Source organism: Alosa pseudoharengus, unplaced genomic scaffold, assembly GCF_046254945.1.
Source record: "Alosa pseudoharengus isolate Yale_2024_CS ecotype anadromous, Long Island Sound unplaced genomic scaffold, YU_APseudo_1.1 YU_APseudo_1.1_scf_21, whole genome shotgun sequence".
Classification (NCBI taxonomy): Eukaryota; Metazoa; Chordata; class Actinopteri; order Clupeiformes; family Clupeidae; genus Alosa; species Alosa pseudoharengus.
This window is the reverse complement of record NW_027468674.1, coordinates 10336160-10363659: the sequence shown is the minus strand read 5'-3', so window position 1 is coordinate 10363659 and position 27500 is coordinate 10336160. Positions and strand designations below refer to the sequence as shown.

Genomic DNA, 27500 nt, shown 5'->3' with positions numbered 1-27500 from the left:
ACTTTCCTCAAAAAAAGAGGCATAGCTCTTATTGATGTGCTCGATTCCATTAAATCTGAGTGACACTGGGGAAACTCATCAAACCCTCCATCTGATCCCAAAGTTACAGAAATGAGTGACCCCCCCCCCCTTCTTCCTCTTTCCTCATCTGCAGCGCTCACTCCTCTGAGCACGCCTCACATGACTCCCCTCCCAGAACACAAAGGGAGAGCTGTCGTCATTTGATGTGAAAATTGCTTCAGTCGCACAAGCAAAAACAACAAGAGCGGCCATATTGGCGTTTAAGAAAAAATGAGTAAAAAAAAAAAAAAAAAAAAGCCAATGTGGGTAATACAGCCATAATGCCATGATTGAAGCCCAGCAGAAATACAAAGAGAGAGAGAGAGAGAGAGAGAGAGAGAGAGAGAGAGAGAGAGAGAGACAAAGCCATTGGTCAGCTGAGGGGGGTTGGGGGTGTGTTTTAGCAATTAACGGGCAGATCTGCAGCACCCCATAGAGCAGCGTGAAGCTGAGCCAACTGGAGGTTGCCAAGAATCTAGTGCTGACGTCAATACAACCCTCAGTCAGTCATAATTCACCACAATAGCTCATTTACCTCCATAACTTATTTACACATTGTTTATTATCTCTCATATCTGAGGCGCACAGTAATCAGTTATAGAAAGGGTTTATTATTATTTCTTCGAAATAAGTTCTGCTTGACATGAGGAAGCGTGTGTGTGTGTGTGTGTGTGTGTGTGTGTGTGTGTGTGTGTGTGTTTGTGTGTGTTGGAGGGGGGGGGGGGTGTGTTGGTTAGGGGAATAATCATATCGTGGTTCATAATCATGCTGTATGTAATAAAGGCTTCAAAGTCTAAAGCAATGCTGGAATGAATTGAGCTTCATTGCAGAAGGTGTCAGGTTTGTAATCGGGCAGTGTTGTGTCCATTAGGCTCTACACTGCGAGTGACACTTGATCGTAATCCCCCGAATATTGTTTCCAGATAATGTAGGCATTGTCTCCGAGGCAGCGTTTTCCACTCTGCTGCCATATCTAACAATATAGTAATTCACTGCGCTGTGAATACATATTTCCGCTAAGCCCAGCTGCCTTTGAAGTGTATCAACGGCGCAAAACCGCAGCATGCCAAGTATCCTATAAAAAGAGCCCTTCGAGCTCAGCGTCCAATATTTTTAACCTTCAAATGCCTCTCGCTGTCGGTTCCTATAAAAAGTTCTTATTTGTGTAATTGTAGAATTGCAATCATAACTCCCCTCAGCCCCTAATGCGACTTGAACTGTGTGACATTTAAGACGACATCGATTTCCACTGGTGACCTTATTCTCGTAGACCGTATTAAGGAGAGAATACCTTTTTGTGAGTCATTTCCCCTCAAAATGCTAAATGTCTACTGTGGTGACGCTGCTGCAAAAAGCTACGCAGAAACGGACAGCGATGAGCAAGTGCAGTGTTCTGCCGTGTTTTTCTTTCGCCCAGGGAAGGCCCTTTTTTTGTCTTCGCCGACTCTTAAATGTACGTTTTTGGTAGCAGGAAAGAAGGTGTGACTTGGTGGTCATGTTTCCTACTCTCTAAAAATAGCCTTCACGCTTGTAGTGCAGGTTCTTGCAGCCAGTTTTGTGGGTAATTCTTCAGCTTGAGACACTGCTATTGCAGATGTCTATTGAAAGAGCACAGTGTCAGCATAGCATGTATGTGTGTTGTATAAATGGATGTGTGTGTATGTGATACATTTATTACTTTATCATATCACTGTGTACACTGTATAATATGTATAAATATATATAGTAATATAAGTATAAGTATATAAGTATAGTATACGTATATATATATATATATATATATATATATATATATATATATATATATATATATATATATATAATACATATAATATATATAGTATACAGTATGTGTGTGGTGAGTGTGTGTTTGTGTGTGTTTCCTCTTTGTGGTTAAACGATTCAGATCAACTGAATATAGTCGAGGATTTTGTCAGAGCGACAAAATTAGCAAGAAAAAAAAAGAAGAAAATGAAGAGGAAGGGGAAGGCGAAAGACAAAAAGTGTTAAATGACTTGACGCATCTCTGTTCCAGTAATTAAGCTCTCTCCTGCTTGGCTCTGTTACATCCAAAATGAAGCACAGCTCTGTGTCTTTGTTTTTGTCTGTTGGATCATTTTCTTGTCGCTAATTCCCAAGATGGAACCCGACGACGCCTTATGCTCGGTGGCTGGTTATTGAACGCTGTGGGGGCGTGAATGCAATTGAGGTCACAAGCTTGACATGTGACCTGGTACCTCTGTTAGCTCGACATCACATTTCTGACTGAGTCAGACATTGGCATCGTGTTCTTTTTGACGGTGCATAATGACCAATGAGTCAATTGAAGGCTGACTAAAAAGAAGAAGAAACAGAAGAAGAAGAAGAAGAAGAAGAAAGAAAACTAGATAAAGCTGTGTATCTGTGAACACATAAGTCCTGACTCACTTACATATTGCTGTTCACACATGCTCAATAGAAGAACACAGGGCTTTTTTTCCGCCCATATTAGCAATGAGCTAATCTTTTTTGGGGTGTTTTTTTTTTCTTTTTTCCTCGAGCTGTGAAGCCATTGTGCGAAAGCGTGTCTTTAGGCATGAGAAAGGGCCCCCGAAGCCTCTCTGGTTACAAGCGGCCGCTGATAAAGATCACTGGCAGATCCTGTCCTGCTCCGTGAAGATGTGCAGCAATTGCACCATCATAGCGTCTGCTGGGGCCTGCGGAACAACGGTAGCCCCTAACAGCATGCCTGACAGATTGCATCCACAAGTGTCTACAGGGCGAGAGAGAGGGGGGGAGAGAGTGTGTGTGAAAGAGAGAGAGAGAGAGAGAGAGAGAGAGAGAGAGAGAGAGAGAGAGAGAGAGAGAAGTGGCCTTTTCCATCAAAGCAAATAAATTGTACACCTCATGTCTCTTTTTGTATTTTGACAGCCCCCAAGGATTAAGCTATATGTGTGTGTACGTACATATTTTCCCCACGTCTGTGGGTGTATCTCTCTATTCCTCCATCTATCTATCTATCTATCTATCCATGTATCTATCTATCTATCTATCTGTCTGTCTGTCTGTCTGTCTGTCTCTCTCTCCCTTCATTCACATGTCTGCTTCTCTCTTAGGCACTCTGCTTGATGGATTGGTCATATGTCTTTGACGGACGAGCTGGACGAGCTTGTGGCGAGATGCGTGCGCGTCTCTCATCTGGCCGCTTCGGGGGAATGGCCGTGGCGGCGGCGCGGGGCTGGGCTAGCGCCGGTCCCCTACTCGCGAGGAGGCGGGAGGCATCACAATGCCAGCGGAATGGGTATCAGATTCAGTGTCATGCCCAGATACCCTGGTTGATTTGTGGCGGGCAGGAGCGGCGATTCTATTCGCTGGCGGGGAGTCGGTTGCTCAGCAGCAGCAGTTGGGAGCAGTAGAGAGAGAGGCAGAGAGAGAGGGAGAGAGAGAGAGAGAGGAAGAGGGAGAGAGAGAGAGAGGGAGAGAGAGAGAGGGAGAGAGAGAGAGAGAGGAAGAGGGAGAGAGAGAGAGAGAGAGAGAGAGAGAGAGGGAGAGAGGAAGAGAGAGAGGAGGAGTGATAATTCATCTGTTGTAACTGAATTTGGCTTGGAGCCCCTGTTGGATTTATTCAGAGGGGACTGTTTTCTTTTTTTTCCGTTCTCTCTCTCTCTCTTCTTTTTTTCCCTGGCTGCTTTCATTCCGAGGTTGTCGGCCGACGTTGCCAATTAAACGACATTCATGTCAGAGAAATATCAATGCCATGCTTGATTTGCCACAGGGATCTGTGGGGAGGCTTTTTTTTAACTCTCCTCTCTTTATTTCCACACACCGCGACTGTGGCATCCACCAAATATTGTGCTGACATGGGGTAGAGGGCTATTTTGGCGCGGGCTGGTGTGTGTGTGTGTGTGTGTGTGTGTGTGTGTGTGTGTGTGTGTGTTTGTATGTGTGGGGCAAGCATGAAAATATGAACAAAGACCAAGAGAAGAGACACTAAGCCAGCCTCAACCACCAAGGTAATATATTCAGGACAAAGTACAAAATAGCGTTGCTAGCCGGTGATTGTGGACAAGAAATTGTGTCCTATATTTGAGAGTCACATGCCCAAAGAATATGATTATGCAGATTGTGTGAATACATTTTGTGGAGTGAGCACTCTAATATTTTAACTGCCGCCGTTGGGGCCTTGCACTAGTGGCACCCGGCAACCAGCCCAGGCGAAATGTACAAAGCAATCAACAGGACCGTCTCGTGTGGAATGAATCAATGGTGAGGGAGAAACTGTGTATTTCTTGGACAGAGTCACCCTGAAGTAAATGAAAGCAAGCCCAAACAATCCTCGCTCTAATTTAATCAAAGACGTTTTTTTTCTTAAGTGTACTTGCTTTTGTGGCAGCCAAGTAACAGTATCAGGTCACTCAAAGACGTTTTTTTCCGTTCCCCGTTTAACAGCCATCATGTTTTGATCACTGGCAGGCCTATTCTGGACGTTGACTGGACTTATTGTCCATTATAAGTCACTGATCTGCTTGTATCGTTATTCCCCCTGTATGACTAAAAGGATGGACGTGTGCCAGCAATGCTAAATCTGTTCACTGGGCATTGTGAGCTGGCCTGGAAAAAAATCTGCTAGTCTGCTAATAATGGTGAAGTTAAAATGTGTGTGTGTGTGTGTGTGTGTGTGTGTGTATGTTTGTCTTTCATTCTTTCCTCCTTCTCTAATTTAGACTTTTGGAATTAGAGGAAAGCAAGGCAAGAAAGTCAGAAAGAAAAAAAAAAGAAAGAGAGAGAGAGAGAGACAGAAAGAGAGAATGAAAGAGAGGAGGAAAAGAAACAAATAGAAGGAGGGAGCAGGGGAGGGCGGCAATAGGAGATTGTGTGGTAATCATCACTCAGTTTCAAGTCCAAACTTATTTGTTTTTGTTCCGTTCTACCATTTCCTCCGTTTCCCAGCGGCCCCGCGGTGTTGCGCGGCAGTAACATGTGCTCAGAGATAATAGCTGCTCTGCGAGACAGTCAAACAATGCGCGTGTCCCTGCGGACTGACCTTTGAGGAAATGAATAGTTTTATTGTGCGTCCATTACCCAGGCTCTGAAACAACACCACAGTTATTAATGCCACTTCTCCCATAACATAAAGCAGGTCCCTGGCCAGCCTTAAGGGAGGCACGATGAAGTCCCCTCCCTCTGTCCCTCCCTCCTCCCCCCCCCAAATATCCATTTGCTCATTAGTTTTCATTGGATTGTGTTGTGAGGGGTGGGCAGTAAGAAATACAAGACTTTGATTCCATTTTAGAGTGGAAATTCAATTAAATGTTACATGCTACAGTACGTTCTGTCCTTTTTAGTAGCACAACAACATCCACTACTACTTCTCTTGCACCACAAAAAACTCCCCTGCCCCCCCCCCCCCCTTCACCCCCTTCCCCCCCCCCCCCCCCCCCCTTCAAGGAATCCACAGTGCAATTGTTCATTTGAACCTCAAGGCACTCACTGTGCAAGTAAAAAAAGCACAAAGTGTCTTTATAGTGTGTGCTGCCGAGCCCTATCCAGTAAGAATGACTAATCGGCTATTATCTGAGGTCTGTCATTCCATGTTGGGGGTGGATTGCCTCATCTGAGAAACTTGAGAAGGGCTTCCTTAAATATTAAACGTTGTGGAATTTTGCAGTCTTACACGGTGGAAAGGCTAGGCTAATTAATCCCTTATTTGGCACAGAGCTGCCTAATAGCATTCACAGTGCTAATGCATTTTATTTAGTAGTAAGGAAACTCTTGCTGCTTGAATATTGTGTTCATGGGTATTTAATTATTCACTAATCAAATTCATCCTGGCCGCAGCCTTATCGCTGCACTTGGAAATCCGTTCAGCTGAGCACTAAAAGAGAGCAAGGGCTCCGCGTTTTGGTTGTATTTACTTGGCTTTGTGGATACAGATTATGTGTGTGTATGTGTGTGTGTGTGTGTGTATGTGTGTCTGTTTGTGTGTGTTATTTTTATTGTTTTGCGCAGAATGGCAGGGATATGAGTATTGGACGTCTCAAAACGCGAGAGATTTCACTGATCCGGGGGGCTTACAGTGAAAGTTGCCCTGTATTTTTCTCTCTCCACTAATCTTATGTCACCTTAAGTGACATTGCCTGCCAGGGGGGGGAAAAAGCATGAGTGGATTTATCAAGTCAGCTGTAGTCAGTCGACTCAGCCTCCACCCCCCCACCCCCCAAACCCCACCCCCTGCCCCTTAACCCCCACCCCTCAGCTCCCCCCATGACTGCAATGAACAGTTGTCACAGTGGCCTTTCCCCCCTACCAAGTCTTGATCCCCCGGTCAATAGGAACCATTAGGGACGGAGCCACATTTTGTGCAAGCCTTCATTTTTTTTTTTTAAACTGCAGTGTGTGTCTGTGTGAGCGTGTGTGTGTGTGTGTCTGTGTATGTGTATGTGTGTGTGTCAGTGTGTGTGTGCCCATAGGAGCAATACAAAGCACCAGCTGAGTGATTTAAAGTGCAGTAGGCTGGCTGGCTCGCCACATTCCTCCCGTGTCCCTCCCACTTACGATAGCTCATGAATGCATAAGCAGTCAGAGCCTCAGTAAATGGGGGAGATGCTAGAGGGGCATTGAAATGTGCCCGGCATGTGCAAGACATGTTATTTCATCTAATCTATGTGATCCCCTCGCAATCAGATAAATAAAATATGCCGTTGATTGCTTCTATCACTCGTTCAAACTCGAAACCCACTCAGGCTCCCTTGTTTTTGTTTATTCCCTTTTCCCTCCCTACCCAGGATGCATCAGTAAGGGAGCAACAGGCAGCTCAGGCTGGGAAGGGATAGGCGAGGAGAACATTCTCTAATATGCATGTGTAATGGTGATGGCGGCGGGGGCCCCTTGTAGAATTATGAATGATTTATTCCTTGGACAGTAATTGAAAATAGGAGGCCCTGTCAAGAGGTGACTGGAGAATGAAGAAATCAGCACAATGGCGCATTGACGGCACACTATCTTCTTATCCCGCGTGACATCTAATCCCCCCTTTGTGCGAGATTCTAAATGCTCTTTAATTGGTTTCGTTGGGTAATGCCATTATTTACGTGCCATTCCTTCTGCTCTGTGGAAATTGCAATCATTTTCTCCCACTCGTGTGTTTAAAAAAAAAGAGAGGCTCCTATTGTTTTCGAGGGGAACCTTGTCATAATATAATTTCCATTTTTTTTTTTTTTTACCTTTTCTAACCCAAACAAACACAGAGTTAATCACATTGACATTGACGTGGGTTTGCCTCAGCTACCTCAATTCAACACCTGCATCCACGTTCAATGCATATTTAAATTGCCTATTAGGAGTAAACAACTTTCTTTGTCATATCTGTTGTTTCCTTGTGTGCTTGGCTACTGTGAATCCTTCCAATTCAGGACACCGTTCACCTCCAAACAAAAAAAAATGCTACTTTTATTCACAGATGGTGAAATAGTGTATTTCTTGCACAGTACACTGGGTTTTTCATACATTTTTAATTGAAGAGAAGGGAAATATTTTTTTCAGTAGGTTTTTTTCTTTTGTCTGTTTCGTTCTTCTCTTGAACATTTTGCGGATGTATTGCCTTTGACAACTGTTCATTTGCTTCTGAGGGATGTTGTGGGCAACAGCATGTTACGCACATTTATTTTAAGAGCTGCTCTGAAATTCTGCAGATTGACACTGTTTTTTTTTGTCTTTGGCTTTTTTTGACTCCGCTGCAGAGAAGAATCATGTGAATAGCTGGTAATCCTCTTCAATGAGATAATGAAGTCTTTTGAAACGATGGAAACAGCTCTAGGGTTGATACAATTCTACATGATGGCCATGCCTAGATGGCTATATTTGCTTATGAGGTCCTAGAACTCCATTTTTGGACCTAATCAAATATTACATGCATACTTTCCTTGACTTGGATTATGTGTACCGAAACGCAACATTTTGATCTGTGGCCCAGCACAAAAGTGCTGATTGTGTTTCATGGCAGATGGATTAGCTCAGTCTCCCAAGTCATCTGTTTCATTCACAATTGAGCGGTCCTGGGCACTGCGAACAAGGCCCGGCATTTATACGTGTCTTGTTTTTGTGAATGAGGCCTTTCATTTTCCACTGCTTTTATTGTCTTAGCTCAGTGGTTTTAGCATGCTAACCTCAGCTGTGCCTCCATGCCCCCAAGAGCAACGTAAGGTCATGCTGAAAAGATTTTCCTCAAGGCACTTGAAGTACTCTCTTCTATGGGCACACAGAAAGGCAAATGAAATCATCTGAAGTTATTCCAGTTTGCGGTCAAGAGCAGGTTTCTGCTGGAGTTTACTGAGCTGGCAAGCCCAGTCCACGTTCGGTGCATGGTGCTCGGTGCAGGAGGGTTGGAATGACAACACAAGTAGATAGTGTGGGAACAGTGTTGTTGCCCACAGGCACAGCGCCTGGGGACACACAAAAGGTTACAATGTCACTAGATAATAAGAGGAGTGATTATAAGAAGGTGATGCAACAGAATGCCTGCTTAATCTCCTAAACTGAGTGACTTTCAAGTGTAAGTCAACAAACATATTATTAAACTTCCTCATGAAAAACATAGTCTGTGCTGCCAAACATTGGTTACATAATCAAGGTATTATAGCCAAGCTATGATAATAGGTATGCCATTTATTAATCATGTTTTAGTAGTAGATTGTGCTTGTGATTAGCTGCAGAGCTGTGTGTGTGTGTGTGTGTGTGTGTGTGTGTGTGTGTGTGTGTGTGTGTGGGGGTGTTTTAACCTCTAATGTTTCTGTGAGTTACTTGGGGGAGAAATAAGTGTTGTTTGGTTTTAAAGTGCTATTCTTGACCTGACAGTCAACGTCTACTCTGGCCTGTCATCATTGATTCACAGCCACTATGTTTACAACTGCATCCTCCCAGGGAGAGAGAGAGAGAGAGAGAGAGAGAGAGAGAGAGAGAGAGAGAGAGAGAGAGTAGAGAGAAGACACGGTGTAGCAAAGCTGGGTTAGTTTTTCTCTTCAGCAGGGCCTATTAAACACTACAAAACTTAGCAATCAAGCAATCAATACCACCGACAATTCAGAGCTAGCTTGAGGCCACCAGTAGAAAAGCTTTTGGACCGTTGCTAAAGAGCCAGCCTTTAAAAAAAAAAAAAAAAAAAAAAATTGAGGTTCCACAATGGAATGTCCAGCGTAATTACATACAGGCAGGTGGCACAAGTCGTCAGGTGGGCGTTTTTGCCTTTGACGCCAGGGTATATCCCTGGAAAAAGTAGCTCAGGGCGTTTGCGGGTTTGATAAAATTGTACCCCCCGAGTGAAGGGGAAAATTACGGAGGTGTTCGGAGGAAGTTGGGCACGCGGAGTCACCCTGGTTTTCTACGCTTTGCAAATTGTGATGTATTGACGCTCAGATCTTCCTGCCCTGTTTCTTTTGGCTGGGGCTTGGCAGGGACCAGGATGTGTGTGTGTGTGTGTGTCTGTGTGTGTGTGTGTTTGTGCGCAGTGTTTAACAAGGCAATCGGAGTGTTGGGGTAATTGAGCCAGGGGAACAAACTCGTACTGTATTTTTCCAGGCACAAGGTTTCAATAGAAAGTTTCCTCTGAGATATTTTTTTTTTCATTATTTTCCTCCCTTTGCTCGCTCTGTGTTTTTTCTTTAATGAAAATATGATATGCTTTAAAGGACCTCTATTTGCTCAGTGAAAGAACAGCTTGTTTGGGGGAGCCGTGATGATGGCCTCTGGTTGAAGGGAGATGAGGTTGCATGGGAGCGTTTTTTGGGAACGGTTCGGTTAGATGGTCGTTCATTCCCCCGCTGAGACATGAAACACCGGTGGGGGTATATTAGTTCCATTTAAACATGAAGACGGCTGATAGATTCAAATCATACAAATATGTCGGGGCCCCCTCTCTGAGATGGGATCCTGCACGCGTACTTAGCTGACAGCTCTCTCCCCGAGACAATAAAGACAAACAGCTTGAGCAAAAGACAGAGAGAGAGAGAGAGACAGAGAGAGAGAGAGAGAAAGAGAGAGACAGACAGAGAGAGAGAGACAGAGAGAGAGAGAGAAAGAGAGATACAGAGATAGAGAGTGATAGATACAGAGAGAGAAAGAAAGAGAGACAGACAGAGAGAGAGAGAGAGATACAGAGACAGAGAGAGATAGATACAGAAATAAAGAGAGAGAGAGAGAGAGAGAGAGAGTGAGAGAGAGAGAGTGAGAGAGAGAGGGAGAGGGAGAGAGGGCAGAACGCCCGCTGCTCACTAACTGTCCTATCTTTTCTGTGGAGGTTGCAGTAAAAGCAGGTGATCTCTCTGGTGTTCCACTGTGTCTGTTTATTATTTTTTGTCTCCTTTTTTCTGCTTCTGTTTTGTTTTGTTGTTGTTGTTTTTTTCAGTAAAGATGCCCTGGTAAGGTAACAGCAAGTCAGTGCTTATGAAATGCAACATTGCCCCACTTGCGTTATTATGTCGAGTGCCTGTTGTCATCTCTGCTCTGACGAGCTACTGTTGGTGTCTTTGGTATTTCATCACAACGGTGCTAATATACCCCCCACCTCCAGCTGGTAGTATTCCTACTGGCACATTCTGAGACGCCCGAGCACGCCAGCACAGATAGATCACATGTGTAGGGCCGGGTCCTTCATGTGGAACAACACACTACTCCCACCTCTGCCTACTGCAACAATGCAACAGTGAGAGAGAGGGAGTCATTCATTCAGATGATACTTTTCATGTACTCTGTATAGGCAGCTCAGTACAGCCGCTAATTTAGATCACAGACACACAGGCGCGTGCGCACACACACACACACACACACACCCACACACACACACACAATTCGAGCACTCTCTAAAGCTGTGGATTTATTAAAAGCAATTTCGTTCATTATAATGAGTGGTTTTGTATGAGAACTGTAGCCATGGTGATGGTGCAATATTACTCCCCCCCCCCCTCCCGCCACTAACACTCCTCTTTTTAGACCCTATGTTGTGTCAAAGTGCATCAATATTACAATGCAAAACCAAATAGCTAACAAATGTAAGACAATTATAATCACACGATTGAACCGATAATTACTGGGCTTGCAGTGAGGAGTCACTCTGAGCCATTTTCTCCATGTCTCTGGCTCCATGCCCCCTTTCTCCCTCCACAGCAGTCGAGTTGATATTTTGACCTGCACATTTCACAGAGACAGGTAGCTATTAAAGCATTGTTTTTCATGGGTGAGCCACTGACAGCTGAATATATTGGGTAATGGCAGATTCTAAGGGCTGGGTCCAGGCAGGAATGCAACCTAAAGCCTCTGTTTGTCTTGTGGTGGTGGTGTGGTGGTGGTGGTGTGTCTGGGGGGGTATTTTTTAAGAACCCAAATCTGGCTGAGAGAGGAGGACTTTGAAGGTTACGCACCGCACGTATTGAACACGGACGAGAACACACTGCCGCTTGTTTTCCTTGAGGCTTAGTCAACATAGTTGGCGTCAGACACAAAGAAAAGGGGGATAAAGAGAAAAGAAGAGAGAGAAAAGTGTGATGTGTTACTGATATGGAACAATGTCTCACAGTCAAGGTTCTGTAAAATGTAATGAAAGAGGCTTTTGATGTAGAGGGACTCTCGTATCGTACTGGGGCTATCTCTAATTGTGGTGAGGAGCACGGCAGAGGAAAAACACTGGGCTTAAAGCTGTGAGTTACCACCAAAGCTGACAGGTGATTTGGAGCCTGCTCACTCACTCACTCACTTAGACACTCTCTCATTCAGTCACACAGTGACTTACTCACTCACTCACCCACAAACTCATTCACTCACGCACACACACACACACATACAAACACACACACACACACACACACACTTACTCACTCACATACTCACTCATTCACTCACTCTCATTGTACATTTGTTTAGTCAAATGATTAAGTGTTGCAAATTGCAGTGTAACATAATCCTGGTGAGTCCTAGTCACTGGAAATGAACCCTAGTAGGGTGCAATTAGGTCCTTTGGTGTACTGTATGTTTCCTTTTCGACTTGAGCTCACCCCCCCCCTCCCTTCTATCTTGTAATGTCACATTCTGTTCCACTGGGAAATACGGGCCCTCAACCCACCCATATTTTCCATCTTATCAACAACCACCGAGAAAATAAACAATAGTCCCTTTAAAAAAAAAAAAAAAAAAAAAAATCTGCAATTCAAAGGACGAGTCTGACGGGGTAGCTTGAACTTTTTGTACTTTTCTTCTTTATTTTCCTACCTATCTGTCATCCAGCCTTTTTTGGCAGCTGCGTACATAATTGATATTCAAAAGGTGTGTCTCTCTGTCCATACGTTCCTTTTGTCTCTTAATTGGAGCTTATTGTCACCGGGAGAAGACAGCAGCGAAGACGAAGAGGTGTTATGTAAATTCACAGCAGTAAATCAGAATGCTGACAAAGTTGAGAAATACAGTCCACCCCCCCCCCCCCCGCCAACCCCCCTGATCTGACAAGACATGAGACTAAAATGAACAGATTTTAGGGCTGATTTTGGCAGCCAATCACTGCCTGCGGTCTATTTTTCTCCCTCTCTCTTTCCCCATCTCTCTCTCTCTCCTTCTCCCTCTCTCTCTCTCTCTCTCTCTCCCTCTTGACAAAAGCTGCTTGTCAAGGGTATTAAACGAAAATTGCATAATGTGATTTCCAGTGCACTCTAATGATAGTGCAGCCCTTACCAATTAAATTGCAAAAGATAAGAATTCCTTTCTTTGGAAAAAGGTTAGATTTTATTAACTAAATGACTATGTGGCAGAGAGGATGGACTCCCTCCCTCTCTCTCTCTCTCTCTCTCTCTCTCTCTCTTTCGTTGGCCTTCTCTCTGCCCCAAAGCTAAATCTAATCAGCAAAATGTACGCAGCCTCCCCGGGGGGATTAGCACGAGGCCAGTGTGCCCTATAAAAGATACGGACATTTTGAAACCCAACTTCAAGCGTGCTAATTGCAGAGAAGGGAAAAGAGGGAGGGAGAGAGGGAGGGAACGAGGGAGAAAGAGAGAGAGAGAGGGAGGGAGGAAAGAGCCTATGATAGCCTCTCAAGGTGCAAACAGATATGTGTGTCATCGGCCGGGCGGAGGGGGTGGGGAATGCCACTCATGTTGGCATGAGAGAGTGGCATGAGAGAGTGGCATGAGAGAGTGGCATGAGAGAGTGGCATGAGAGAGTGGCATGTGTTGTGTTGTGCTGATAAGAATGCCAACAGATAGCATGCATTCATACATTGCACAATATCTCTGTCCGATTGGAGTAGATAGTATTAGTTTATATTGTTCAGGATAGTATTAGTCTGTATTGAGCATGCATGCATAATAGACAAATGTAAAGAATGTATAGTGTGTGGGATAAATGTATCATGTACATCATAACTTTGTGTATGAATAATAAATAATAATGCATTTTATTTATAATGCACTTTTCATCATAGATCTCAAAGTGCTACAGGTTAAAAACAAAAAAGATGAGCAGTTTAAGGAAAAAGAGAAAGAAAAGGTTTTAGAAGGTATACAGAAATGTGCATGTTATCTTTGCATCCACAAATGTGAAAGCATTTCATGTTTTTAAATATACTGTATGCCCAAGCACTTGAGTTGGATTTGTGCATATCTTAATTGAACTGCACCTAAGTGCACTGCGGGACTTTCTACACGCCCAGTAGCTTAAAAGAGATGTAATAACAACCAATAGGAATCCAATAGAAGGCCAAGCTCAGCCAATCAATGTGTGATGATGTCTTCATGGGGACATCAGCCAATCTCTTGAGGATCATTTGAAAAGAGGTCCAGTTATGGCAGGCAGGATGGCTCAAAAAGGGTGTAACTTTGTGAAACCAAGCCTTTATGTCTCTCTCTCTCTCTTTTTTTTTTATCTTCCCGTGTAACGTGTGTCTCTTGGGTCAGGAGGGAGTGGAGGGGCAGTGATTTAATGCCTCGTAAACGCATTTTTTTTAATCAACATCTGTCCACTGAAGAGGCCTTTGAGTAGAGCTTTATGACAGCTAATCAACTAGGATGAGCTTGCACAAACAGCACTGCTTAGGTTACACATGTGCACTCACGGAAAGTCACACAGTCAGACACACACACACACACACACACACACATGGACATTACAAACACGTCTCTGGTGTGACTCTGCTCGGTGCTGCTCTCTCTCACACACACACACACACACACACACACACACACACACACACACACACACACCCCGTTAGGAGCTCCAGCGCGCAGACCACCTGTGGTCAGGCAGAGCAGGGGATGGATTTCGATGGCAGTAAGGCGACACATGTAAGCGAGGGTTGACCGTGTCGAGCGGATTGTGTTTTACAACTCCCAGGCAGAGCTCCGCTTCAGACTGCTGCCCATCGCCCCGATCGCACAGACCTCTCACAGGCATTTACTGCACTGCCCAGCAACCGCAGAGGCACACACACACACACACACACACACTACAAACACACACACACACACACACACACACACACACACACTACAAACACACACACACACACACACACACACACACACACACACACACACACACACACACACACACACACACTACAAACACAGACACACACACACACACACACACACACACACACACACACGCTCACCACAGGGGTCAATCTGTCCAGAGTCACTAGAGTCTACACAGTATGCTCACATAGTGTCCTATGCAGCCATTATGTGTGAAGAACTCCAGGCAAAGTTTGGACGTATAGTTTATATTTCATTTTAGTTTACATTTTGTATGCTATAAAAGATGACGTTTTGAAATATTAATGCTCAGCAACTACAGGGGGTCGCTTTAGCTGTGCTACTCGAGCACTCGAGCCAGTAGTTTGGACTCACAGCATTGTGCTCGCTCAGTCTGCGTAAAGAACTTTGAACATGTTGTTATTATATTTTATGTTGTGTTTTTGGATGTTATAAGGGGGATTTTTGCGAGGGGTTTTTGCGGTGGCTGACGCCGCGAGGCAGGGGGAGCCCAGGGCTCGCTGCCGGGATCGGACTGGGCTGACCGCCCAGATGGTCGCGCCGTCAGGTTAAAAACGGCGGTCTGGTCCGCAGTCAAATGAAGCATCCTGCAACTCTGCATTTCATCATACAGAGGGCGTGCGAGAGAGAGAGAGAGAGAGAGAGAGAGATAGAGAGAGAGAGATAGAGAGAGAGATAGAGAGAGAGAGAGAGCGAGGGCATGTGAGAGAGAGAGAGAGAGAGATGGAAAGAGAAGAGAGAGAGAGAGATAGGGAAAGAGAGAGAGAGAGAGAGAGAGAGAGAGAGAGAGAGATAGGGAGAGAGAGAGAGAGATAGGGAGAGAGAGAGAGATGGGAAGAGAAGAGATAATCTTTTCAGTGTCCTCTGTTTGGACTAGCCTTGTAACTCTGCGGGAATAGCTTGACGTTCTCCTCTTAGTGTATCGTTCCAATCCTGCTCACATTTACTTTGCTGTTCAGCCTAAACCTACAGGTGAAACACTGAATAACTTTAATCACCGCACTTGGCTCGAGTCCCACTGCTGTAGGCTGCCCTGTTTATAGGAAGCCATATTGTTTAGGGGTTTTATTGGAGGTAACTCTGAACTTAATTGACTTATTAAAGATTAAAGGAATTGACCGACACAAGAGTGCCATCTCTTGTGCTTTTTCAGGCTGTTAAGTACCAGCTAATGGATATGTAATCCTAAGAGGGGGAACAATGCTTAAACAGCTGCTTTCCAGGAAGACAGATGGTTATTTATTAACCTGGGTTACGTAAAGAACTGTACAGATGATATATACTGTACTGTACAACTAGGTCAGTGTAGACCTATAGCATGGAATTGACATCTATCAATTATGACTGCAAATTCATAAATAAACACACTTTTAGACAAGAAGATGTTATGTCTGACATTCTCACCTGACACGCAGTAACAAGGCAAGTTTTTATGTAGCATATTTCATACACAGAGACAGTTCATGCTGTACATGAATAAAAAAAGGGCAGATAATGGTTAAAGGAAAGTAAAGTACATAATATTGTCAAAAAAAAAAAGAAAACAAAAGCATCATAAAACATTGAAGTACTGAAGTGCTTTCATCTCTGTACCATTCACATGTCAAATGTGAAAGAGCCTTATACAAAAGTGGCTAATTCAGATCAAGGCCATAGCTGCTCCCAGAGTAATCTTCAACACAGGCTGTCTGATAACAAAGGCCCCTGTGTAATTGTGGTTTTACAGCCATTGTAATGTGGTTTTAACACAATGTTAGCAATGCTATTCTGCTATTAACACAATGTTAGCAATGGTATTCCACTATTAACAAAATGTTAGCAATGCTACTCTACTTTCTCCACTCTGTGCCCACAGCACAGCGTTGTGTTCTTAGTAAGTCAAGGTGTGGGGTCATGCACATACTCACATTCAGAACATTCATAGGCTTAATCCCTTCACAATGCATGAACTAGGCCAATGTTCAAAGCGCAGTTTGGGCAAACGCCCTTCTTAAGACTTAAAAGACAGCTCACGATAATTGTTTTGCTTCATATGTGATGAGCTGTAATTAAACGGCAGCAAATGAGAGGATGCTAGTCAATTAGAAGTCCTGTCTAATCATTGGATAAAGGTGTTATAGACTGGCTACTTTTTTTCTGTATTGCAGCTATTGGTTTGCTTACCATGGGATTCTCTGCTTTCCACACGGGTCCTCAATTTAGTGCTGCACAAAGATGCAAAATAAGTTTTTCTGTCAAGAGCAAAATCACTTTTGATTTCTGATGCACCTCAGGCGTACAGTTGTCCGACATACCTGCGAATTCCTGTCTTGATTGTATTTATCTCAATTGCATTTGTTTACATTAGCTTGTCACCGCAAACTAATCAAATAGCATATCACACTAAACAACTAAGTGAACAAAGATGTTGAATCACCTGACCAAGGATGTTGGATCCATGCCTATTGTTACACCTCTTTACACCTCTGATATTTGTAGTATGCTGGATAACCTGTTTAAGCTCGGACTTACTGACTGACTATCCTCAATTATCCCTTTGTGTATTTGTGTGAAATGACTTCGTGGCAACGATGACACTGGATATTTATATAACATTCTTAGAAGGCTGTGGAAAGATTTCAGTGTCAGCGGAAATAACGCTCCTTTTTTTTTTTTAATCCTTTCTGCATTTGATTAGTCAGCCATGACTTTGAAACAGGTTTTAGATGGTTCCACATGCAGATGGAGTATGACTTTGCCACAAGCCTTAGTTTGAAACACTAATGTCAGTTTCTCCTTCTCCCTCTCGCTCTTCTCCTCCTCCTCTGTCCGTCCCCAGGTGAGGACGGTGAGGACAAACGTGTCCTGGTTCTGAGCTACCCACAGTACTGCCGGTACCGCTCGGTCATCGCGCGCCTGCGGGAGCGGCCCGCCTCGCTGCTGACGGACCAGGTGGTCCTGGCGCTGGGCGGCATCGCCTCGCTCACCAGCAGCACGCAGATCCTCTACTGCAGGGACACCTTCGAGCATCCCACGCTCGTCGAGAACGAGAGCGTCTGCGACGAATTCGGTGAGTACCTCCGTCCGTCTCCAACCCCCCCAAACCCCCCCCCCCCCCATCTCCACCCAAAGGCCAAAGGTTAGCCTAGAGGAATTATGGATGCAGGGACAAAATTGTCCTCATATGACCGCTCCAGCACCACCCGTAGAACATACACCTTTGCACCCCCCCCCCCCCTTTATTGTCAGATAACCACCTAACACCCCAGTCCATTAAAAAATACCTCTTGCATCTTGTCTGAACTCACTCATTCAGACACCCACCCACTCTATTATCCTGCAGCAGTAGGTGTCTCCATCTCCATCTCCTCTATGTCTTGTGAGAGGAAGCGTATCTGTATGTGTGAAACTGACCTTATCATAGTCACGTCATGCTGAATCTAAAGGTGAATTATTAGCCTTTGTTGCATGTTGCCATTTGCTGTAATTGGAGTGGTGTGCTATTGTAAAGTGTGAAAAAAAAAATCCTCTCTTCCCCCACACACACACACACACTTGACGCTACCGAATGCTGGCTCGGAATGTTTTAATTAGTCTATTATCAATCTCTTAGTGTGGTGCTGTGATTATTTTAGAAACATGACGTGTCCCCAGATTGCGTTTTTTCTTGAAGGTTGGCGCGTAATGTGATTGGGCTTCGTAGGGCAGTTTGAGGTCAGAGCTGGTTTTTCAAGAGGGATAATAATTTGTGGCACACACTGACTGCCAGATCCCTTGTGGGTCAGCATGTAGTCATCAATCCAGGCTAGTGTGGAGCTATGATATCGCGCTAACGCGGCTAACCAAGTATGCTGAGAACCATTATTAGCCTGTCCAAATTGCTCGGATGATGCCGGCTATTTGATTTTTTTTTCCCAGGTACTCTTTCTTGGAGACTGAGTCGAGACATGACATGCTATTATGGTGTTATAATAGCAAAATTGCAGCCATCATCCCCTGCTGGGCATTCTATTTCTAAGCCTTTTAAGCTATTATGACATGCTGACATAATATTCGTCGGCCGACACAGGATCACAATGTGCTCTGGCTCGCGTTCTTGTTTCTCAGGGAAAGGACAACCGTTCCGACAAACAGTCGGAGGCATCCTGTTGGTATGCAAAACCAACAGAGGGAAATTGTTTTTAAAAAAAAATGGAGGCAGGCGGATTTATCGGGAGAAAGCCACGCAGGTGGAGGTGTAGATGTTTTGGCGGACAGAGGAAGATGCCTGGAGTGTAATTGATTTTTGGTCTAGGGGGGAGAGTTAGGGGAGGGGGAGGGGTTGTCCGACAGAGGCAGGCCATCTAGGAGGTCAAGCCCAGCGCGTCTGTCTCAAACGTCAAGCAAAGAGGAGAAGAAAAAAAAGACAGTCCTATTTTAGAAACACTGTAGTGTAGTTTTAGCATACCAAGCTGTGAGTCATTCGATAGGTCCAGAGACCATCTCCAGATAATGACGCAGTACAACCAACTGTCCTTTACCACTGACTTACTTTGTGTAATAACCTCTGGGACTTGGTGGAGTTAGGCTGTATATTTATGGAAACTCTATATTTATGGAGTATAAATACCAAAGGTATTCATGTACTGTTTTTTTTTTTTGTCATATTTATAGTATGTGAACAAGACAAATCACAAGGGATGAAATTATGCTGGATAACCTGTTTGAGCTCATTGACTGTATAATCTCAAACATGCCTTTTTGTGTGTGTGTGTGTGTGTGTATGTGTGTGTGTGTTGGGGGGGGGGGGTTAAATTACCTCAGCTTTGACGCTGAAGATTTATATAAATTGTCATATACCTTGTTATAGATGGCTGTGGAAAAGCTTGGCGAAACAGGGGGCAGAAACACAGATGTTGCTAATGTTATGGCTTTTTGCTTTAATGGCACCAGTCTCAGCCATGACTTTGAAACAAATTTTAGTAGGTTACATACGCGGATTAAAATGTCTTTGCCACAAGCCCGAGTTTTAAACATTAATGTTAGAGGCTGTAACGGGACCCAAAAGTCAAGACTGTTTAAGTTACACCGCGAATGGTATTTATTAGTGCCTCAGCTCAACATATGAGGTCATTGTCCATGTAAGGTTTCCTCTGCACATTGAACTTATTACAAAGGGATAGATTTGATTTTTGGTCATTTTGAATCAGGATAAGAAAAGAGAAAAAAAATAGAAGAAGACAAAAAAAACCCTCAGCAAAAGGCCTTCAAGTGCTTTTTTATGCTCTGAGTGACAGTTACTTGGCGGAAAATCTTCTGCGTTTAGTGCGCCCATTAACTTTTTTTCAGAGTGCACAGCAGTGCTTACAAAGGCTTGGCGACCGAGAGGGGTAACTGTGGAGTGTCAGAGAAGCTTCAGTGCATTGTGGTACAAACCAGACGTGACGAGATGGAGGACTTATGGGCAGAAAGCATGAGGAATGAGCGCTAGCCCTCGCTATCGCCACTTCACTGTATATTTTTAGTCATTTGTTCCTGGACATCTAACCTCCTCAACCATGGTGGCTATCATTTTCCCCCTCGTCTTTTTCATATTTTCTTTTCTTTTTTTTTTCTTTGAAAAAATAGCCCCGAGTTTCCAGTACTTAATCTTCTGACCACATATTTTCTGTCTGTGTTTCTCTCTCTGTTATTCTTTCTTTCTTCCCCCCCTCCTTTCTCTCTCTCTCTCTCTCGCTCTCTGTCACTCCTTCTCGCAAGGAAACTCCCTAGTCCTGAAATAGCCAACAATAAGGTGCTTTACTTGTAGACCAGGTGGATGAGCATTGGCTGTGACGTGCACAGACCTGACGGAGGACAATGCTCTTGGTGTATTCCAGAGAGAGATTGCCTCAGAGCTGAGCAGAGTTGGTCCCGATACGGCCCACGCGTGGCACTGATCCGTTTGGAGCCGGAACAGCGCCAGCCTCATTCCAGATGAATGAGTGTTCTAAAAGCCCTCGGTGATTCATAGTGCGAGACCTGAGCAATCAGCCTACACATCCAGTTCCTTGCTTTGCTTGCTCACTTGCTTCTGTGCATTTTAAACGCACTTCAAAAATTAACACGTAACTGAATATGGATCACTGCACGCGCGGAGGGAACACACACACACACACACACACACACACACACACACACACACTTCACCCTGGCCCAGCCCGCCCCGCTCTCCCTCTATCCATTTTCTAGTATGTGACTTTGCACATCTGCTTCAGAGAGAGGGAGTCAGTGAGCAAGCGAGCGAGCAAGTGAGCGAACGAACAAGCGAACGGAACGAAACGAAACGAGCAAGCCAGCGTGGAGGACCAGCTTAGCCGGGTGAACTGAGAGAGAGAGAGAGAGAGATAGAGAGAGAGAGAGAGAGAAAGAGAGAGAGAAAGAGAGAGAGAAAGAGAGAGAAAGAGAGCGGTGAATTATTGAACAGAATTTTGTCCGTTAATGTAATGCGAAGGGCATCCGGCCTGGCTGTTCCGCTGCTGTTCTGCTGCGTTCTCTCCACCAGTCATTTGCATTCCGCTGCAGAGAGAAGTATTTTTAGGGGAGAGAGCTTAAAAAGAAAAAGACATTTATTTGTTTCGCAGGCAGGCGCCCGTCCTAAGAATATCGGAGGGGAACATGTGCGTTCCTCATGTTGCCCCACAGTGCAAGCTGTAATAACAGAATTATTGAAGCTGGGCAGGAGAGGAAGAAGAGGAGAGATAGAGGTGGAGAGAGAGAGAAAGAGAGAGAGAGAAAGAGAGAGAGAGATGGAGAGAGAGAGAGAGATAGAGAGAGGAAAGGGGAGAAAAACACAGAGAGAGTGAAAAATGAGTGATTTGGATGTGCTGTGTTGTGTCGTGTCGTGTAGCTGATGTGCTTTGTTTAGCGATCACGCTCTCATTTCCATGCCGGGGTGGCCTTGGGAGATCTGCATAGCCCCCTGTTAGTGCCGCTCGCTTGATCGCTCCCTCCCTGCCGCGCATGCCAACCAACCTAAATAAATAAACAAATGCAAAGAAGAAAAATGATTATGAACAAACCACTTCAATTAACGTGACTTGTTTTTAATGGCGCAGAAGCCAAACCCTCTTTATTCCTTGCAGAGCGGCTCTCTGTGATGGGAATGCTGTATGTGCCATTGAAGGATGATTTCTGCATAGCAATGAGGGACAAATTAATGATAGCTTGTTGTCTGGCGCGGGAGACTGGCAAGACAAAGAGCTCATTGTTATTTCTGCATCAAGAGACCCCTCTGTTCCAGCCATTGTTCTTGAGTGTTAATCATTTGCACTTTAATAAATCAAATTATGGCAATAACAGATTTGCTCCTCTCTCTCCCTCTCTCTCTCCCTCCCTCCCTATCTTTCCCACTCATATATGGAATTGCCAGTGCATGGGTAACAAGCGTTCCGATTCCATCTCCAATCTCTTTCTTTCTGTAGGTCTGTTTACCACATACGCCACAATAAAAATGGGTCATTTATTTTCTGCTCATGAGGAGGAGAAGTTGTCCTGTGTGTGTGTGTGTGTGTGTGTGTGTGTGTGTGTGTGTGTGTGTGTGTGTGTGTGTGTGTGTGTGTGTGTGTGTGTGTGTGTGTGTTTTATCGGTGGCCTGTGTGTAGCAGAGGAGCCTGTATCTCACCAGGAGGACGGTGTAGAGATGGCGCAGGCTTAATAAACTACCTTGAGGAAGACAGCAGGCAGTTGGGGGGCAGAGGGGATTCGTTAAACAGAGCACCGGCTTTTTCAGGCATCATCTAAAACAGTTATTTATTTTTTTGAAGTGCTGCTTTCCTTTCCTCCTTTTTTTATACTATCTTCTCTTTTTTAAAGGAGGAGTACTGTGATGTCACGGACCAAGCCGTAGCAGTGGGCGGGGCTTGTAATGGGTGGAGGGCAGTGTTTGGGGAGCGAGGACTCTGGGTTGGGGAGGCGCTTTGACCTCTCGAAAGGGTTTTTTAGTTTAGTAATGACTTGCTGGGAAGCGATTCATCACCGTGGCTACTGCAGAACGGAAGTAGGGTTTGAGCTTTAAGTTGTGAAACATCAGGAACCTTCCAGGCACCTTCCCTCAACCACAACCGCTACCAGGAATGCCCTACCCCCACTCCCTAAACACACACAACACACACACACACACACACACACACACACACACACACACACACACACACACGCACATACACACACACATACACAGGCTTACTGTCCATACATACATACACACACCCAGTTCTTGTGAAACAGAGTGAGACAAGTGAAGTGGAGTGCAACAGTGTGTCGTCCTCTCCTCCGATTGCACATCGCATTACAAGCCTCAGGCTCGGCGCGTTTACAAACAAAGCATTCCTAAATTTGATTCCCCACACCGTGCCGCGCGTAGGTTTCCAGCAACTCCACCACCACCACCACCACCACCGCCACTGCTGCCGTCGCCGCTGCTTATATGATCCTATTTATATCGGACATTTCTGTCGCTGACCACACTGGGATAGGAAATTGTGTCCTTTTTTCGTTTTTTTTTTTTTACCTTCTTTTTTTAATTCCTGTCCTCCCTCGAAAATGAAATACTAGCAGTTGGTGTTTGTTTGAAGGCAGCTCTGTTTATGGCTTATGCTGAGCAAGAAATAAGGCATTAAAAAAAAGAAAAAAGAAGAAGAATGCAGCAACGCAAGTGTTCACTAAAAGACTGCATGGTTTCCCGAAAGAAAAGAAAATCCACGGCAGTCCCCTTCTTACCCCGAGCGCGTTTTTTTTGGCTTAGGTAGATTTAATGCATGTTATTAATGCCATCCAGATGGTCGGCACAGATCTGTTACAGCGACCCACGGCAAACAGTGGACAAGCTGGGACAGGCCCCCCCCCCCCCCCCTCCGCCAAATCCCCATCACCTTGCACCCTCCTGCGGGATTGGACGAGTGGTTAAGTAAACAGAATGTCAGGAAAATGATTACTGTTTTCCGTGCGCACACCATACAATTAACTCCAAGGCACTCTGGCTACGTACAGTAATCGCTGCGCATTATGCTAAAACAGACCTACTTTTTGGCTCACAGTTTTTACACTCTCTCTCTCTTTCTCTCTCTCTCTAGTGCTTTTTCAGTGTCTTGGCCTAAAAAAATCAAATTGAGATCAGACTACCTTTTTCTGAATCTCTTTTTCTGCTTTATGTTTGATGAGTCTGTGCCACCCCCCCTCCCCATCCCCATTGCTCATTTTGCAATCTGGATTGGATTGCTAAAGGTCATGCATTTTTTAATAGTCCATATGCCTCAGCCATGTGACACATTAAGAATTCAAGCAGAAACTGAGAGACATAGCTCCTTTTTTTAGAGGGGGTGGGGTGGGGGGGGCATATGGTGTGTGTTTGTGTGTGTGTGTGTGTGTGTGTGTGTGTGTGTGTGTGTGTGTGTGTTTGAGGTATTTAACTTCTACTCTTGGCACAACATTTAGTTTCCATACCCGGATTCCATTGCTATGTGAAATAACTAAAAGAATACCTCTTTAAAAGTCTGAAAACGTTTTAGCCTTAAGTGGGATTTGCATAATTGTCTGGTGAGGTACAATATTCCCTTATTTCGTAATGAAAAGCACACTAGCCTTCCAGATGCATGTTATTATAGACTCTGTCTCAGCGCAGCCTTGAGAAATATCATTCACTGGTTAAGTGCGGTGTGTGGAGAGGCCAAGTCTCTCTCTCTGTACACACACACACACACACACACATGTGTAATCTGTGGCCAAGTCCAGAAAGCCTGTGGGGCCCATTTCTTTTTTATCAGTTCAAAATTAATTCTACAATACCTAGCTCCAGTTTCCCCAAATCCCCCGTCAGTTAAAAGTATCCGTTTTCGGTCTTGTAACTCTTCCTCGTCATCAGGACTCTGAGTGCACGGGCGTTAGCGCTCTGATGATCAAGGCCTTTTTTTCCCCCTTCCTCCCTCCCTCCCTCCCTCTCTCTCTCTCTCTCTCTCAGCCGCTTCAGTGATCTCTACTAAAGACATCGCCGTACACTGGAAGACTCCAGTCATGAAAGAAATAGAGAAATAGAGAAAGAAAAAAAATAGACAGAAAAAAATAAAGGGCGTCCGCGTTGAGTCAGTCACCTGTTGTCACCGCTCAAACACTGCCGTTTGTAGGCCTACTACACCGTCCACTCTCTGACTCACTGGGGGGATATTCGAGTCATCAGCAAAAGAACAGACGCGGGGGGGGGGGTTGTACCGGACCCACACGCCTCCAAACCACCAACACCGCCACTAAACCCCCGTTGCAGCACTTCCCAGAACAAGCCGCTAATACATGACATCATGCCAAACACAAATTTCTGTTTGCTCCCCGTTAGCATGTTAGCATGTGCACCTAACTGTAGCAGCGCAGGAGCTTGGAATGCCGCTCTCTGTCAGGGAGGGAGGGATTAGCGTGTTCTTAATATAGTCCAGTCATGTTTAAGCGTGCTTAATAATTCAAGTGACCCTCTTTGCCTCTTGCCATATACCCTGTGTACACACACGTGTACTGTGCACCAACTAATATTACCATAACATGTGATGTAATGACTATGTGTTTTAGTCTGCGGTGTTTTTTGGAGTGTGTGTGTGTGTGTGTGTCTGTGTGTGTGGGCAGGGGGGTGGGGGGTGGTGGGTGGTGAAAGAAACAGATCCGGACCCAAGTGGGACTAGTTTAGAGTCTCTGGGACTGCTATTTGTTAAAGTGGCCTTGGGTTAATAATAACAGCCCCAGTAGCGTTTCGCCGCCGCTGTGCAGGTATGCGGCCCTGTTTCGCTGGAATGGATTATCTGTTCTGCAGCTGACATTTCAGGGCTTTTTTTTTCTGCCGTTTGCTGATATTTTTAGTGGGCTCCTCTGTGCTTTGGACTAATTATGCTCCTGGCTCCCTTTTAGAGTTTGGGAACGCTCATTCTTGGCAATAAATCCTTTGAGATGACCCTCCCTCCCTCTCTCCCTCCCTCTCTCTCTCTCCCTCCCTCTCTCCCTCTCTCTCTCCCTCCCTCGCTACGTCCGCCTCCTTCGTTTTCTTCTCCCTCCCCACACACACACCTTTTCAGACGCAATGCTCTTATTCTCCTGCCCTGGATAACAAAAAGAACATGGCGAGTCAACACTTGAATGCCTCTCTCTCTTCCTTATTCTCTCTCTCTCTCTCTCTCTCTCTCTCTCTCTCTCTCTATGACTCCCGCCTCTCCCCTGCCTGTTATTAAGGAAGTCCAAAAATGCGTGTGTGATGTGCATTGATTTGGAATGCCATGCCGAGAGAGAAAAGAAAAAGAGAGAAAAAATACTGAGCTTGTTTTTTTTTTCTCTCTCTCTCCCTCCCTCCCTCCCTCCCTCCCTCCCTTTCTCACCATCTTTTGTATTCCCAGCAGACTACTTACAGCAGACATAAATAATGCATGCACAAAAAATGGAACCCCCACCCGACCCCACCCATCCACCCTTCTCATACCTCTCCCTCTCTCCCCCTACACGAGTAATAAAACAGTTCTGCTTTACAGACAGGGGTCTGAAGTAAAATGTCACTTTGAGCCGATACACTATTTAATACCCTCCTTTTTGTCTGGAACGTCGGAGGGAGAATATGTGGCCTGCTTTTTCTGCTGGGCTGGGCTGGGCAGCGGAATGCAATGATTTATTGCCATGGCGACATCCCGAGCGCATCTCCTCCATAAAGATTTAATGAGCTGAAGAACTAGGATCTGAACACAACACACAGGGAGAAAATATCTGATAATAGCCTTAAAGTAAATAGTCTTTCAAGGACTTCTGGGTATGGAGGTTTTGTGTGTGTGTGTGTTTGTGTGTGTGTGTGTGTGTATGTGTGTCAGTGAGTAAGTGAATGTGGGTGGGTGAGCGGGAAATCGTGATTTACCTTTGGGAAAACATGCTTCCCTCATAACAGATACGCTTCCTTTTTTGTTGTCATTATGTGGCTCGTCATTAGAATTTTTACTCTGCTCCCTTCAAATTGAAAGACAGACACACACACACACACACACTAACTCACATGCCTGTAGGAATGTGCAAGTGGGTCTAAGCTGCCCCCCCCCCCATTCTCTCAGCAGCAGTGTAATGAAAAGCATGTTGATAGATGGTGTCATGTTTAAATACGTTATTATGCCGGCCTGCCACGGGCCATATGAAATCATTTGAAATTGTAATTTGATATTTTTGGAAGCTCCGCATACCTCCCCCCATACCCCCCCCCCAACCCCACATCTCCCCTCAGATGCACTTTTTTTCTCAGACAGTACTTTTTAAACATTATCTCATCCCTTCTTGTTTATTTTCATGTGGGAAGAAGACTGGCCTGAGAAAAACACATAGCCTTACTGGGTTTGAAGCCTGCTCTGTTTGTAATGGGTTTTTTTGTTGTTGGTGTTATTTCTGGTCAGGCATGTCCAATTATAGCCAGTCAGCTTAGGGCCCATTAGTGTACACTCATACAAGGTTAACATCCCCCCACCCCATCGCCCCCGCCCCCCCCCCCCCCCCGACCACCCCCCTGCCCAACACATTTTCAACGCTCAATTTCAGAAATAGCTCTGCACCAAACTGTTTACACAAAAACATGTTCTGCATCGGACTGTTTACCAAAGGTCTGTTTAATATCAAAAGAGAGAGAGAGGGAGAGAGAGAGAGTGAGAGAGAAAGAGAGAAAGAAAGAGACAAAAAAAGAAAGAAAAGGAAAATGGTTGTCACAGTGCGTAACGGAAAACCACACTAGTGCCTCTCTTTCGGTTTGCATCAGAACTGTCCCCAGGAAACAATTGAAGATTGTCAGTTTGCCTTTTAAATAATGCAATTCTCATGCTCCGAGTGAGACGCATAGGCAGATTGCCTCCAGGCTGTGTGTCTACGCCCAGAGATGCAGCATGGAGGGGGGGTAAAAAAAATGAAATGTTTGCATATAGTCCTTCCTTCTTAGATTATGTA

At 44.9% G+C, this 27500-nt stretch overlaps 1 protein-coding gene across 1 annotated transcript in view; it reads left to right on the top strand.

Annotated features, from left to right (window-relative positions):
* Positions 1-27500, top strand: part of arid5b (AT-rich interaction domain 5B) — a 91342-nt gene that overhangs the window by 10736 nt on the left and 53106 nt on the right. Inside the window, exon 4 of the mRNA XM_076299136.1 lies at positions 17386-17616. Within this exon, the coding sequence (XP_076155251.1) occupies positions 17386-17616 (231 nt within the window). The remainder of the gene's footprint in view (positions 1-17385; positions 17617-27500) is intronic.